This window comes from Branchiostoma lanceolatum, chromosome 1, assembly GCF_035083965.1.
Source record: "Branchiostoma lanceolatum isolate klBraLanc5 chromosome 1, klBraLanc5.hap2, whole genome shotgun sequence".
NCBI lineage: Eukaryota > Metazoa > Chordata > Leptocardii > Amphioxiformes > Branchiostomatidae > Branchiostoma > Branchiostoma lanceolatum.
This window is the reverse complement of record NC_089722.1, coordinates 31,012,169-31,027,906: the sequence shown is the minus strand read 5'-3', so window position 1 is coordinate 31,027,906 and position 15,738 is coordinate 31,012,169. Positions and strand designations below refer to the sequence as shown.

Genomic DNA, 15,738 nt, shown 5'->3' with positions numbered 1-15,738 from the left:
ATTCAGCAGTTAGGCTGATCGCCCGAAGTCACATGTATGCAGTCATTACGTTCTGGGACAGTGCTTATAATGGTGTGCTTCACTCCATCAAACTTTTCAACAGAACAACCCATCTCCATAACTACTTAATAATCTTTGTCAGCCCGTTGAGTCATAGAGGAAGACAGTTTGCTGTGAGAGTGAAAGACGAGACGCTGCTGCAAACGTCGCTCCATAACGGACCAACTCCTGCTGGCCTCCGCTAGCTCTCTGTTGCGAATTATGCGGCAAAACAAGGAGTATGGAAAGCGGCACACACAATGTTACAGCATCCACACAGCACAGTGCATTACAGCAACTTCCTCAAGCTGTGCAATTTATTCCTTTGCAGTTACTATCTTACCAGAGCAAATTGCGTGCAAACCAAACCACACAGTTAATGGCGCAGTCATATTCGTTGTACAATTTTGATTTGCAGAATTTTTCTGCAAGCTGTGACAGAACCAATCACCGACAATGATTTTCTGTAACAAGATAGCTAAATTTTGCTGGACATATGCACGACTATCCCATGGATTCCCTCAATCTGAGATCATACGACAAACGCACAACGTGTGTGACTGGGTGCTAAGTTAAAATCAGATTTTTGGGTCCTATCGGTTGTACATATGGTGTCAGATCCAACGCAAGCACAACGGCAGTGGCAACACACTTCTCTGCCGTCGCAGTGCACATATCAAAATGAGATTAAGATTTGAAAGCTCCCAAGAAGTTGAGTTTGGGCAGAATGTCAGCTATTCTGACATGGGTCCAGCCTTTGTCATCACACACACCCAGAAACATCATACTCACCCGTATTCGATCTCTCCGTCCCCATCCTTGTCCAGGGTATCCAGGAGTCGGTGCAACTCATCAGGTGACAGGTCGATCCCTGTAGCCTACAGGTGAGAAAAATAGCACCGTTACTCTACAATCACTTCAAAATGCCCCCTCCCCCCCCTCCAAAAAAGAAGCAAGCAACTGGTCAGATTGACAGGCTGAATAAGTTCTACCGGCTTCAATTTAGTGACGATTCTTCAGCCTACAGTAAAGTTTGATCCACTCACACCAGGAAGGGCCCCTATTTTTTTCAATGAGTGTTGACTGAAGCTGAAGGTACTCATTTGCACCCATCTTCCTACTTACTTAGTAATACTTACTGCCCTTTATGCCTCCCGGCATGTAGGGCAGCAACCCATCTTCCTATGGGATGTAAAATGGGGGTCCTGTGTTCGATGTGCCTTGACCATGTTAAAGGAGAAGAGCTAGCAACCCCTCCCTGTAAGAATACATGTATATCTTACTACTGAAACAGCATGGGAACTTGCTGCCCTATGTGCCACTAGACACTACAAGGGTCTGAACAAACAGGTAAACCTGACTACAGTAAATCCATTCAATATTGCGACCGGCAATTTTAGCGGTCAGGGGAAAGGGTGCACTTCACAGCATTTAATTTTAATGATGGGAACAAACATCACTGTATCTAATGTTAGTTATCAAACATTTCTGATGATGAAATTCTAGCAGTTGACTAGTGATTATTAAAGTATCAAGCTACCGTTATCAAATCAAGAATCACAGTATACAAACCTCTATCCCTTGGGCGAACTCCTCCCTGGTGACGCTCATGCTCTTGTCCTTGTCGAACTGGTTGAAGAGGTCGACCAGCCGCAGGTTGTTCTTCTCCACGTACTGCTTCAGCTTTGTCATCGGGTCCGCGCGCGGCTTCGCCTTCTTAAAGTCGCTCGCAGCACCACCTTGAGAAATTGGGAAGAAGTAATAAAAGTTTTCCTGTCAGTTTGAGGGAGTATGGTTGCTTCAACCCTTCAACAATCACCAACAAAAACTGGCAAAGAAACACAGTCAGTGAGAAAACCTAGAGACAAACGTGAAATGTCTTATTTCTAGTATGCCCCACAGCAGGGCTGTCTCCAGGACCTCAGTCCTTTCGTCCCTGAATGAAAATTTGCTTGTTGGGGCAGGCAAAATTGTCACCCCTGCCGTTAAAAAAATCTGTACTTCATCACATGAAAGTGATGGAAAATTGAAATTTATTTCGTAAGCTTGTAAATGAGATATCAAACAACAAAAATCACCAACATGGGCTCCCAAACAATGAGTGGGATGGAAAAAATTTAAAGCTGGAGACAGCCTTGCAAATAGATTAGGACAAAGAACAATCCCTGGTACCTTAAAACCCACTAGCCTAGTAACCAAACTTATCGTAACTGCTGGGTCTCTTTTCCCCTCTCCGCAAAGAGGCATCCTTTTAATCCAATTTGCGGAGAAGACAAAAGAGACTCGGTAGCTATGATAGGTTTGGATACCAGGCTAGAAACCCACACCACCACTACCATCAACATGCAAATTACCTTCATCTCTGAAGCCGAACAAGCTAAGGTGCTGTGTACTTATCAATGTACATCCCAAGGCAACAAAGTTACAGGGGGATATTCAAATGTAATAAATTATTTTTGACATAAAATATCTTTACCGTAATTCTATCATGGATCTGACAGTAGCACAGGGGTAATCAATCATTTTACTCCAAAACAACTAAGGTAGATGTGTGCAAAACCTTAGGATTGACATTGGGAAAGTGCACAACACTGGCATGAAAAATGATGCTTCCCACAAAAAGTAACATGATCACAATGCTGTATTTCTAGATAAGTACATAATATAAGATTCAAGCTGAATCTGAAAACCCTCAAAAGTGTGCTCCCAAATACACCACCACCATTCTCCATACTTCTGCAAAACTTTACCCCTGCCATGTATCCGATCCGCTGTACGTTGTAAGGTCATAGGTCATGGTGAGGAGATGATGATGAAAGAGGTGTCATGAAAAGGCGAATGAGAAAAAAAAACAAGAAAGATTTTATTTAAAAGAATTGAGATATTCCTCGTCAGTGAACATTGCCTGTTAGACTGTTCAAGTGGATGAAGATTTGCATTATGATCAAATTGCAAAAGAGGAACACAAGTGAAAATGCAGTTAAATTGCACAAATATTGCAAGGTGAAAACTGCAGAACAAAAAATACCATTATATTAGATGCAAATCATAAAACTATAAAGCAAAACAAAGTCATGCCAGGCATCTTCTGCATATGACTTAGCCATGCAGCTATCAATAAAGTTTAACATATAATAAACAAATCAGTGTGCAAAATAAAACAAAAATAATGCATATAGATTTATAATGGATGTCAAAACAATTGCAATTATGTGTAGAAGTCAAAAACTCAGTGACTGTTACAGTATTGACGTGGGAAAGGTTTTCTACCAGGGGTTAATCAAGTTAAATCTACAGGAAAAAACACTCTTAAAGGGATCCAGAGCATTTTAAGAGGCTTGAAACTTGAATTAAAAAAAACTCTAATTTCTAGTCATTCCTACACATAGTAAGTCTCAATAACACGATTACATATCGACATTAAAGGAGCAAAGATGTGATGTCGTTGTGTGGTGAGAACTGATGGAGAATCCAAGCCCTAATAGACTGATCCTGACTGTCCATAACAATTAGCTGTTCGACCAATGAGAGAGTGACTGCATGTCCGTCAAATATTTGCATTTTTAAGTTTTAATTTGTGCATTTCTATGATTTGACAGAGGTGGGTGGGGCTATGGTTCTACAGTATTTACAGTAGATTATTTTTGTGCCGTTTTTTCGCACTTTTGATAAGAAATCCGAATGCAAATGGCCAATTTCATAAAGATTAAAGCAATTAGAATATTTCCAGGTGTCAAGTCTAATAAAATGCTCTGGGTGCCTTTAGACTCGTGTGATTGTAAGTGGGATGGGTAACCTTGGGGAGAGTTAATACCACTGGCAGGGCTCGAAATACCACTTGCATGTGCAGGTTTGCACACGTAAATTTGCAGCCCTGCAAGTGATTTCTGACCAGCCTGCACTGGTGCAAGTGCTGTACCCACTGTGCCCTGACTGGTTACACCGTTTTCTTTAGTGGGAGAAATCGGCAACTGTTGTGGAGGGTTGTTAGGAAAGGAGAAACAAGGAGATAATACTGAAATCATGACAACTGAAGAAAAAAATGTTATTTTGTTTTATCAATAATGAAAAAAGATTATGTAAATTGCATGTATATGTCTGCCACTGAAAATAAAAAGCATGTCACAATGGTTTTGATTTGAAACTATACATTCAATCAGAATGACACACTGAAAGTTGACTGATTTGATAAGTCAGTCTGCCTTCTATGTACATGCATGTATGGCTGGAACTGTCCTAAATTAATAACTAAGTCTACTCCAAACAAGCCAAATTAGATGTCTGCGTTAAGGTTACAACAAAACTACAGGTACATGTATTCTCAAGTTCAAAGTCACCCATACCTGTTTTGGTGAGCAGAGCAGGCAACATCTCCTTCACCTGTTTCAGCAATTCATCAAAGTCATCATTCACCAAGATGTCCTTCAGTGGAAAGGGGGAGGGGGGCAGGGTTAGTGGTTACACACCTACAGTATATTCCGACACTTCTATGTTCCGACACCTCATTCTAAACCTAACCGTAACATAGGGGTGTCTGAGCATAGGGTCGTCGGAACATATAGGGAGGACTGTCCCTGAGAATTAGCATGTGACAACATCTAGTTAGACTTGACTGCTTAATTCTAGAACTAAAACATGACGGCAAAGTACCACTGTGACAAGAATTGCTACTTTGGACTCTAATGCTTTGACATTCTTTAAAGCTATTCTTCTTCTCCTTTCCGTCCTGTCGGACGATCAGTTCAACGTCGATGGACTCGTCCTTGGGCGGCGAGTCCAGATTTACTCTAAAGCTGTAGGAAGCCATGTATTGTATTTGATTCTGGTTTTGAAACACTGAATGTATTTGTCGCTATTATTCATTGTGTCTGAGCTGCATTTATCTATTTATCTAATATTGGTTCCGCATATACATGCCACCCTCCTAAAAGCAGGACCCTAACGCTCGATTCTTTGGCTCGCTTGCATAGGGGCCCTGCTCTTTAGCCCCGGTAGACACGCTTCTGGCGACGTCACCACCAAAACAGTTTCAGCTAATCAGAGGGTTTGCTAAACCTAATCTAGAGCAAAAGCGCAAAGGACGCTGGAAGCTATCAACCAATCAGGTTACGTCTCACATTGTTACTTTAGGTTCAGAACAAATTAACCGCCAAATTGTGCCAAATAAGGATAGCTCATTAATTATTCATGAGCAACTGTCAGTAACGTCGCCAGAACCATGTCTACTGCGACTAAAGAGCAGGGCCCCTACGCGAGCGATCCCCAACGAATCGAGCGATAGGGGTCCTGCTTTTAGGAGGGTGATACATGCCATAGTTGCCCAACTGCATTATGAGCTGCATTAAGAGACATATTTTTACTACAACATTATCAGGTTGCTTGATAGACTAGAACTTACAGAGAAGTCGAGCTCCTGGATGTTAGAGTTGGGGTTCTGAGAAATCCCCTTCAGAATACCATAACAACCTGCGGACTGCATTGGGTTCTTCCCCATCTAAACAACAACAACAACAAAAACAACAACAAAGAAATGTCATTAGGATTTTATAAAAATCTACATACATTGTACAACATTGTGTTCCCTGAAAAAGATTTTGCAGACTTGGCTACCTTAGATCTACTTCAGGGCTCGAAATTCTGGGTGCATGTGCATCTGTGTGCACCCAAAATTAGAGCTGTGCACCTAATTTTTGACTGTGGGTGCACCAGTGCACCTAGATATTTTTGTACGCTATAGGCTCTATTGTACACTAAGTATACAGAATATTCTTGACATGTAAGTATCAGAAATAGCAATATGAACTTTTGTTGTACTTTATTTGATGTATCACTTGTTTAAACTCTTAAGTTTAGCTGTAGAATAACAGATTGAAGTTCTTAAGAGCGTTAAACTTTGTAATCATGTTTTGCTGACATTATGTGGTGCACCCAAAATTCTTTCTGTGCACATAATTTTTTGGGTTGGGTGCACCAGTGCACCTATTTCCAAAAATGAATTTCGAGCCCTGTACTTGCATGTTAGTTTGCTACAAAATGCCATAAATTCTCATGCAAAATTATTAGTGCTTTGAGAGTACCTGGGAGGTACAAGCCAAAGTACCAGTCCTGAGAACAAAGGAAAATCTTCTAGGCCTTCTTTATTGCAGATATTGCAAGTGATATCAGTTATACATGACATTGTATCTTTTCCATCCATCAAACCCAAAGCCTAATGCTTGCAACAAAGCGTACTACTTTTTCGGTAGCTGATAGTGCAGTGCGGCTTTGCTACGACTTGCTTTCTCCAGCCAAGCACACCTGGTCACCCTACTATTTTCAATAACTGTGTTGGGGTTTTTACTTGCATAAGTTTGGCGCCTGATGCCATCGTCCAAGGCTCCCTCATACACAGTATACATACTGTAACACTACAATACGTGATTTGATTTGAATTATTGCACTACAACACTTTTCTACAGTATGTACTAACCTTCAGCACTCTGAGTGTATCGTTCTCAATCAAACCCTTGGCTAGCAGAACAGCGCCCTCTGTTGAGATTCTGTTGTTACTGCAGCAGGAAATACAAAACAATGTAAGTGTAGCAAATACATGTAAGTAACGAGCCACTCAACGGACTGTCTATAATAACTGTTTTTTAGACCAATATTTCAAAGAAGTTTAGAGTCACAGCTTTTATTAAGTTACTGAAAAGGCTCAGAATTTGATATATTTATTTTATCTGTAAGGGACAGAAAATCAGCAATCCTTTCTTTTCGAGTAGGGCCCACCCTGGGATCAAACTCCTGCCCACGGACCCACAAGTGTGTCCGAATTTGACTCATACTGCGAAGCAGCGGGATCCCTTACCACTTACAACATGGGGACATGTTAGCCTCCACCAGGCCTTCCTATGGGTGTATGGATTTGGCAAGAAAAAGGAATAATTGGCCAGTAGAGTCAGTCCACGGCAAATGAAACCCTGTTGTACACTGATGAAGGTTAGACATCCAGGTAGTAAGATACACAAAAAATAGTTACTCAAGCAACTGGATAAAATTTTTTGAATTTGAATTTTTTCCAAATTTTATCCAGTTGCTTGAGTAACTATTTTTGGCAACCCCTTTGGTGGCCAAACCCTCCTAGTAAATATTGTCCCTATAGATGGCGTGCTTAGTCTGGTAGAGACTAGGGACATGTAACGGGTATGCCTAAACACCTCACCCGACCTTATCCGACCTCACCCCACCTCATCCAAGTCTAAAATGCAGACTATACACTGCATTTTAGACTCGGATTAGGTCGGGTGAGGTCGGATGAGGTCGGGTGAGGTGTTTAGGCATACCGACATGTAACACTAACCCTTACCTCATGTCCAGAACCTCCAGTGTTTTGTTGGACTTGAGAGCTTCCCCGATGGATTGGGCTCCGTCATCACCAAACCCGTTCCAGGACAGGTCCAGGTGTGTTATGGTGATGTTGTCCTTTGGAAACAAAAAGCACATCACACTGTTGTCTTTAGTATTTTACCTAATGCCTGAGCTCTCTTAATGCTTCGAGCTGGAGACAGTAAAATTCCTTTAACCTTTATATTTACTTTTTCGACATGTAACATTGGGTAGGGCACAGGTACTCTAGCCTATATCAGATGTATCATGCATGGAACAGTATTTTGTAAAAAGGTTCAAATGAATACGCTTTTGGCAATGCAAGATGGGAGGAGCCAATGGCACCTTGTTGTTACCTGCATGAAAAATGGAAGTATTGTTTTTGGCGTTTCTGTCTGTCTGGCTGTGTGTCTGCTTGTTTGTTTGTTTGTTTGTTTGTGTTTCTGGATACCTGTGGTCAGCAAAACGTAGGAATGGCCAAAAGGATTGTGATGATAATTGGCATGTGGGTAGGTCTTGGGAATACAAAGGTCAAGGTCAGGTTTGGGGCCCCCTGGTGTGTGACCCACCACACTTATCGAAAAGAGTAGGGGTCCTGCCCGGTGTGAGTGGGTCAAATAAATCTGTCTGGATATGCAGCTTGTACTCTTCAGTACCAATCTGGTGTGTTACGCTATGGGGCAGTTTACCGGGTATGCAATACAAACAAACAAACAAACAAACAAACAAAGACCTTGTTCTTAAGATAGAGGTACAGGAATGCCCTACCCTGATGCCATCAGACACGGCCAGCGCCCCTCTCCTGCGAAGGTGGTTCCAGCTGAGGTCCAGCACCTTCATCTGGCTGTTCTCGGCGATGGCAGGACCCAACAACTCCCCTGACACCTCCCCGAACTCGTTATGACTCAGGTCCATCTCCTCCATCTTCTGGTTACTCTGGAGAGCGAGACGAGGGGTCAGAGGGCGGGAGGGGAGGGCACTTTGGCACAATAAGGCCAGGGGAGTTGTGGTAAGGTACAGTAAGGTAAGGTTAAGTAAGGGGAGAGGGCGGGAGGGCACTTTGGCACAATAAGGCCAGGGGAGTCGTGGTAAGGTACAGTAAGGTAAGGTTAAGTAAGGGGAGAGGATGGGAGGGTTTGACTTTGGCACAGTTAGGCCAGGGAGAATTAAGGTAAGGTTTGTAGGCAACAGTATAGTGAGGTAGGATAGATGGGTAAGGGTATGGGTAAGGATAAGGGTATGGGTAAAAGGAAAGGAGAGGAAATATTGGGAGGGGAGGATTATACTTAGGCACAGTAAGGTCAGGGGAGTTAAGGTAATTATAAGGTTTGGTTAAGAGTAAAGCATGAGTATGGGTAAGGTTAAGAGGTAGTAGACTGAAGGAAAAAGGAAGGTGCTATCTAATGTAAACTCTAAATCTAGGAAACTCTGAAATACATGTAGCCATGTCATTTGTAACAACACACAGCAAAAATCCAAACATTAGGCGAACCCCCAGACACTGTTATAAAATGCAACAATCTGGTTGTACTGTGATTTTGCAATGAAAACTGTGCACAGCAATCTGCAGTTTTGAACGAATAAAGCATGGCTGCACAACAAACAAATAAAAAGCAAAAAAGAAAACAAATAAAAAAAGATACCATTAGTCGGTAAGAACAACAAATTAGTGACAAACACTGCACATAAACAGAGCTTAGGCCATCATGATTAGAAGGTTTTAGCCAGCAAACAAATTTTCCCATGTAACTGCATGCCTTTCAGCTTAAACCACCCCTGTCATAAAATGGTAAAGGCCAAGTTTTGGATACTCCCAAGCAGTGTTCTCGCCAGCGCCCGTCCTCCCGTCATTTGACGGGTTTTTGTCGCTCATGACGGACAAAATTTTTGCCCAATCCGTCATTTTTAATGGACAAAAATCGGTGTGTAAAGATATTTAGACCAAGTTTAGACAGAGCTTAGAATTTTAAAAAACTCCAGAGGATCAGCGGAAGTTCGTGACGAGGGCAATCTAGATCATTTCTAATGCCTCGGCTGGCGACAACCCCAGCAACACACAGAGAGCGCCGTGGTGGTTGCCCATAGTAATATTTGGTGGCCGCCGAAAATTCGGCGTCATGCGCTGACGTTTATTTCTGTTTTGTCCCTCTCGGTTCACCGTCAGTTATTGTCATCAAAGAAGCCTTAAAATTCAGAAATACTCCTATAGCTATCAGGCTTTCTGTAATCTGTGTAAACAGTATTAAAGTTTGAAGCCGCGGCGGCTGATTTACATGCGATTTCTTCCCGCATGCGTAAGAAATGGCAAACAGGCGTCAGATATTGTAAACCACCAATCACAGCGCTCGTCTCCGTCGCGTCAAGAAAAAACGACCAATGACATGCGACTCTCGCTACTCGCGAGATTTCAGCTAAGCGTGAATTTGCGAGATGTTAGGGGAATGGCGGGAATCGCAAGGATCGCACGACGAAGTGGCTGTTGGAAGGCTTGAATCGACAACTTTTGAACACATTCAGTGCAGTTACCGGAGAAATTAACCACCGATAACATGGGAGCAAAAAATGGACGTCTTTATTGCGTTCTTTCTCAAGTAGGGTGTCAAATTCCTCATTATGTTCAATAATTACAGGGCGCATACGGAGCAAGTGTTGAAAAATTGTGTTTTATTTTTGCCGACTTATTCTGTGTGCATTTTTTGTAGGACGTAGCTGATACGTAATAAAGTTTTGTTTTGCTAAATTTTCTTTTCTTTGCCGATCGTATACAACATAGAAGTGTAGCTTGTGTGTGAAGTTGTGAACATTCGATATTTCCGCGATGACCCGGCACGCCTCCCCCCAAAAATTGAGCCTGAAACCCTTGTGTAATTTTTCACCGAAAGAGATCAGTAAACTAAGCTTATTCTACCAGGAAATTTGCCCCTCAAAATGCAGGAAATAGCGTTTCAGAGGGTCTAGATCTCAAAATTTCCCGGGGGGGAATACCCCCCGGACCCCCCTAGAATGGTCACGCCTCCGGCGCGACGCCTCGTGCCTTCGGCGCTCGATATGTTCTTCCCCGAAGCAAAATTGAAATGACTGGTAAAAATTTCAGGCTGGCGAGAACACTGCTCCCAAGTCAGACTCTTCTGACCCTGGACAAGTCCACTTTAGGAACAGGGGTAGTAAAGACCAAGAAAGCTACACAGTTTTGGGTGGTCTCAAAATATTACATACTCTCCCAAGATCGGAAATCACACAAATCCTCCTTCAGGACAAAACAAGCTTTATTTTGGAAACAATATGCAAACTTTAGGGGTGTCTTAGCATTCTCCACGAATTTCATGCAATTTGCAAAACTTTTATGAAAAATACATGAAGCACTATGTGAAAATGTGCGAATCGTATGAATTTATATTCCTATGCACAACAGCCAACCGTCGCCTGGGTCACACAACAAAGCAAAATATTAAAGATGGCAATGTCGAGCTGCTGTGATGTGAGAAGATGGTGTGATGAGCCAAAATAAATCAAAAGAATAGCTCATAGGCCATCAAATATGTCTTTGTGATGGTATATGCTATAAAGTCAATCATTATGGGTAGACACACTAAGAAACAACCTTCTCCCAATGCCGATTTGCATAGAAAAACTGTTTGTTTCATAAGAGTTGTACGTTTTGCATACTAGTACTTTGTGTGTTCTTCATAAGAGTCATACTTTTTTGCATAGAGATTCATGCGTTGTTCATAAAAGTTGTACGAATTTCATAGAATTGGTGCGAATGCTTTAAGGCACCCCTGAACTTTGAGACCACCCCTTGGGAGGGAACGTTGTCAGCCAGTCAAAACCTCCTCACCATGATGGCCTCAGCGAATGCCTCTGCAGCCTTGTCGCCGAAGCCGTTTCCCGACAGCAGGACTCTGTCTAGGGTGGAGTTGTCCTGCAGCATCTCAGCTATGGGTTCCGCTCCCTCGTTACCGATCTTGTTGTAGGACAGGTCCTGCAGACAACACATACATAAATTAGAGAGTAATGAAGAATAAAAGTTTCAAGTTTCCACCTGAAACTCTTCTCCGTAAAGGAAATAATTATCATATGGCCATAAGTAGGGGTGGATACCGGTTCGCTGGACCTGATTCGGGCCTTTATAACATCCAAGAACCGAGTCAAAAAAACTGAAAGCCAAAAACCTGAGTCCAAAAAAACCTGAACGAAGTACAAATAAATTTTTCTGTTTTGTTTGATAAAAGTGTTTTGAGTCTCTCCTCTGACAAAAAAGGCATTTAAAATAAGTGCAACATTCAAATATCAAACAATAGTTTGTCTTGAAAGTCTTCTCACCAAGAAACTTTTATAGTCGTGCGTGTCAGTATTAATTCTCTATGCTTAATATTGGTCTCATAAAACAAAACATCAACTAGACAGGATCAGGTCCAGGTTCAGGTCCGGACCTGAACCTAAATCTCTGGACCTAAACTTGGACTCGGACCTTATTAAGCCAAACCGGTATCCACCCCTAGCCATAAGTGGGTAAACCTAATGCACATGGTAGGTTGTGAGTTTGAGCCCTGGCCGGGTCATACCAAAGACTCTAGAAATGGTACATTATGTAACTGCCTTCTCTGCTTAGCACTCAGCATTTGGGAAAGAGCATGGAAGTTAAACACACACCATTACCAGCAGACCAGCCCCCTGCTATAGCGAATTGCACAAATGTGTGGCCCAAGGGCTACAGAAATGGAGATGGGTGCCACCCCTATGCATCCTATCAAGACGTCTGGGATACTTGAACTTCAATTGAGTAAGCTTAAGACACAGCCTACCAGATCGTGTATGTAGCAGTTTTCAACCAGCATCTCAGCAATGTACTTCCCTCCCTGGGCCTCTAACCAGTTGTCTCTCAGGTTCAGCTTCAGGATGGTTGTGTTTGTCTGAAAGTCAGAGAGAAATTTAGCCATGGAAACCAATTATCACAGCCTCCATCACCATGGTAACAGACACTTCTCAGTCTGACAATAATTGGTCTATGTTAGCAAATTTAGTTAGGCTAAATATACAAATTGAGGCTAATGTACTGACCATCATTATTGACAGCCTCTTTTAACTGATATGATAATTGATCAATATGAATTAGGAAATGTTTAACATGTGCTCCTCATCCCATCCAGTAATTTGATTGACAAGACCGTACCACCAGAGATGTCGCTATGGCCTTGGCCCCCAGCGGTCCCAGACCATGGTGCATCATCACTAGCTCCGAGTCCTGCATGTGGCGAAGGAAGTACGACACGGGGACCACCCCGATTGCCTTACACGCCTCCTTGTACGTCGTCCTTCCCGTGGAGTCGTACTCTATTCTCTTATCTGTGGAAAGACATGTTTGTTTGTTTGTTTGTTTGTTTGTTTTGTTTGCTTTGGATAACTGGTAAACTACCTTTAGGAGTAACAGACCAATTTTCCAAAGGGCATGACACTGGGCCTGCCAATAATTCGAACCCTGGACCTTCAGATTTTAAGTCGACAACACTAGCAACTAGACCACCTTGCAACTGACTATACAATGCTGTTATAAAAAAAAAGGGCTCAAAATATACAACGCATATACTTTCAAAACTGTTTTTTTTCTCACTTTTTTGCAATATGTACAATACCGACTCTGCATTCATTTAGCTTGTAAAGCAGAGGGAAGAAAGGGTTTCAACTACAAGTAATACAAAAATATCTATTAGTAAGTTTATGGCTTTCTCTTTGTTTTCTGCATTTTATTTATCGGTTTTGTTGTGTTTCCACATGTCCTTCCAGTACTATTTTGTCTGTATGTTTATCTTATGTTTGTGAAAATTAATAAAAAGAATGATTTCTAAAAAAAAAAAAATTTTATGCCTCAAACATGGTGCCCTTGAAATGGAAAAAATCGCCTTTCCAACTTTTACCCTTTGGAAAGAAATGAAACGGGGAGAATCCATTATTAATGAGAAGGGGTCGGCCCAAATCACAAGTAATGCTTTCCTATTGTTGCTATAATGTCAACACAACCACATTAGAGGTTGTTCAATCAATAATTTAAGGGGTCCTTTGAATATGATTCTCCAATGATCAATAAAGGTGTCATTATACGACAGTATGAATTATGAATTAGGTAATCTGATCCTCTCTAGAGCAAAGACCGTCTGATACGCGATTTATCAAATCATTCCGAGTGGTTGTGCTCCTAAACATTCTGTTCAATGTCTCGATTGTCTGGGGTTTAAATATACTTAGAGACAAAAGCTGTTTTCTTTCATGAAAGTAAAAGCAGTCAGCCTCTGATGAAGCGAATCATAATACTGCTTTTTGTATGGCTTAGCTTTTAGGGATGTAGCAAAGCCAAAGAGAATGGGATGTCCCTGTAGCTCAACTGGTAGCAGCCTCACAGTTGAGCTACGGGTTCCAATTAGTTGCTAACTGGGAGACCCCTGTTCAATCCTGGGTCAGGATATCTCAGTTGGAGCTGCACCCATTTTTCAGAAGGAACGTAAAACGAAGGTCCTGTGTTTGAGGAGGTGCCTCGAGCACGTTAAGGGTTAGCAACCTGTCAATTTTACATCCTGCTACAGAAACAGCCAGGAAACTTGGTGACATTATAGTATGTGCCAAAAGGCAATAATGGAAGGGGCCCCAAATTCGCCATTTTTTTTCTAAATCATATTTTTCAAATGTAAATTTCATGAACCTGGTGACACCATGGACTATATTATAGGTGTTGTTAGACTTTTTACATACGTGTTGTCATGGGAATTGATCGAATATTAATTAAAGTGAAAGGTCAATCAATTGTTACGCGCCGTAATTACGTTACCTTTTCCAGGGTGTTCCATAAATTCGCCACTTTTACAAGAAGTCAAGATTTGTACAAAACGTTGACTAAAACTGCTTTCCAGGCACTGGATTTTATTTATTTATAAGGTTACATACTGGCTATACAGATATAGATACAGAAGGTGAACAACAACAGAAAGAAAGACATTTGTAGCAAAGAAGGATCTCTCTTTTAAAGCCTCCTTGATGTGATGCCAACTCTCATACTTCTGTTTGGTACCCTAAGAGTTAGTAAAACTGTCACATTGAAAAGAAAAAGAGATTTTCTTGATCTTCTAAATGCAGCATTGATCAGCAATTTCCGAGGTGTACAGTATGCACACTTCAGATGTACAGGTGTTTAAGACATTCTTGAGACGGCCTTGATAACATCGTTAGGGAATAATCGACCTAACCCTAACCCTTAACAGTTAACTGCTTCTGTATTTTTCAACCGGTATAACCAACCTTGTAACACATGTACACCAACTCCACAAGCACATATTGGTGGCTAGTTAATATACCATTGTCAAACAACCTGTCACGCCTAACCTTTGCATGTCAAAATTTAAGTGCTATTTCAAGCTATGGCGCCGGCAAAGGGTGGTTATACCAGCTATAAAGATAGACACAGAAGCTACGGAGTGAGGACTTTCTTTCAGTTGTTGTTGTTAACCTTATAAGTTGTAGTGCCTAGTCATAAGTCAGCAAGTTTTCTTGCTGTTTCTGCAGCAGGGTATGCTGTACTTTTTACTGTGAGACAATGAGCTACTCTCTAGGATAGTTTTAAGTCTTTTCTAGGATAGTTTTAAGTCTTTTCTAGGATAGTTTTAAGTCTTTTCTAGGATAGTTTTAAGACAGAAAGACATTTCTACAGAATATGCACTCTTCCCACCTTCTATCTCCAGGTCTGTGTCGTAGCCATCGCTACCCTCCCCATCTCCTTCCTCCATCGTAGTTTTTGACCGTGTGTCTTCGTTGTCGCTCTGGTCGCTGACGTCGCCCGACATGTTGGAGATCTTACTCCCAGGGCGTCCTTTCGCGGACGATCGCGCACTGCCATTCCGGCTGACGCTCTGGGAGCAAAAGGTCAACTTGTCATCATGGAATACTAATCTTAATTTGTAACTGTTATCCATTTCATATTTTCAACTGACATGCAGCCAACATTTCCCACGCAACTGGACAAGATGAGAATAACAATTTGGTCATCGTAATTCTGTAATGGTTGTTCAATTTTGTTACAGTCTGTCTTGTTTAATTCTGATACTGGAAGCAAAAATACTGAAGATGTATAACGTTAATTGTTTGTTTTTACAAGTGTTTGTTTTTACAAGTTCATTCATACAATAAACAAACAAACAAACAAATACTGAACTTTTTGTTCTGAACAGATTGTCAGAACTATAGGGATGTAGAGTACTGATGGCTAAACGTAAATGCTTAATTTGTGGATGCATTGTATTTGTGAATTTCACGTTCAACGTTAATTAAACTGATGATCAGTTGCTTCAA

General features: G+C 41.6%; 1 protein-coding gene across 4 annotated transcripts in view; it reads right to left on the bottom strand.

Annotated features, from left to right (window-relative positions):
* Nucleotides 1-15,738, bottom strand: part of LOC136448487 (leucine-rich repeat-containing protein 74B-like) — a 29,540-nt gene that overhangs the window by 13,129 nt on the left and 673 nt on the right. For 3 of the 4 annotated variants that reach the window (XM_066448065.1, XM_066448083.1, XM_066448091.1), the window contains exons 2-13: nucleotides 15,119-15,299; nucleotides 12,578-12,750; nucleotides 12,210-12,317; nucleotides 11,243-11,386; nucleotides 8,173-8,340; nucleotides 7,385-7,500; nucleotides 6,509-6,587; nucleotides 5,438-5,533; nucleotides 4,383-4,461; nucleotides 2,790-2,810; nucleotides 1,612-1,778; nucleotides 832-917 (exon numbers count right to left, since the gene is read on the bottom strand). In XM_066448065.1, coding sequence (XP_066304162.1) covers nucleotides 832-917; nucleotides 1,612-1,778; nucleotides 2,790-2,810; nucleotides 4,383-4,461; nucleotides 5,438-5,533; nucleotides 6,509-6,587; nucleotides 7,385-7,500; nucleotides 8,173-8,340; nucleotides 11,243-11,386; nucleotides 12,210-12,317; nucleotides 12,578-12,750; nucleotides 15,119-15,299 — 1,418 coding nt within the window. The remainder of the gene's footprint in view (nucleotides 1-831; nucleotides 918-1,611; nucleotides 1,779-2,789; nucleotides 2,811-4,382; nucleotides 4,462-5,437; nucleotides 5,534-6,508; nucleotides 6,588-7,384; nucleotides 7,501-8,172; nucleotides 8,341-11,242; nucleotides 11,387-12,209; nucleotides 12,318-12,577; nucleotides 12,751-15,118; nucleotides 15,300-15,738) is intronic. The other variant, XM_066448073.1, reaches the window with a different exon arrangement.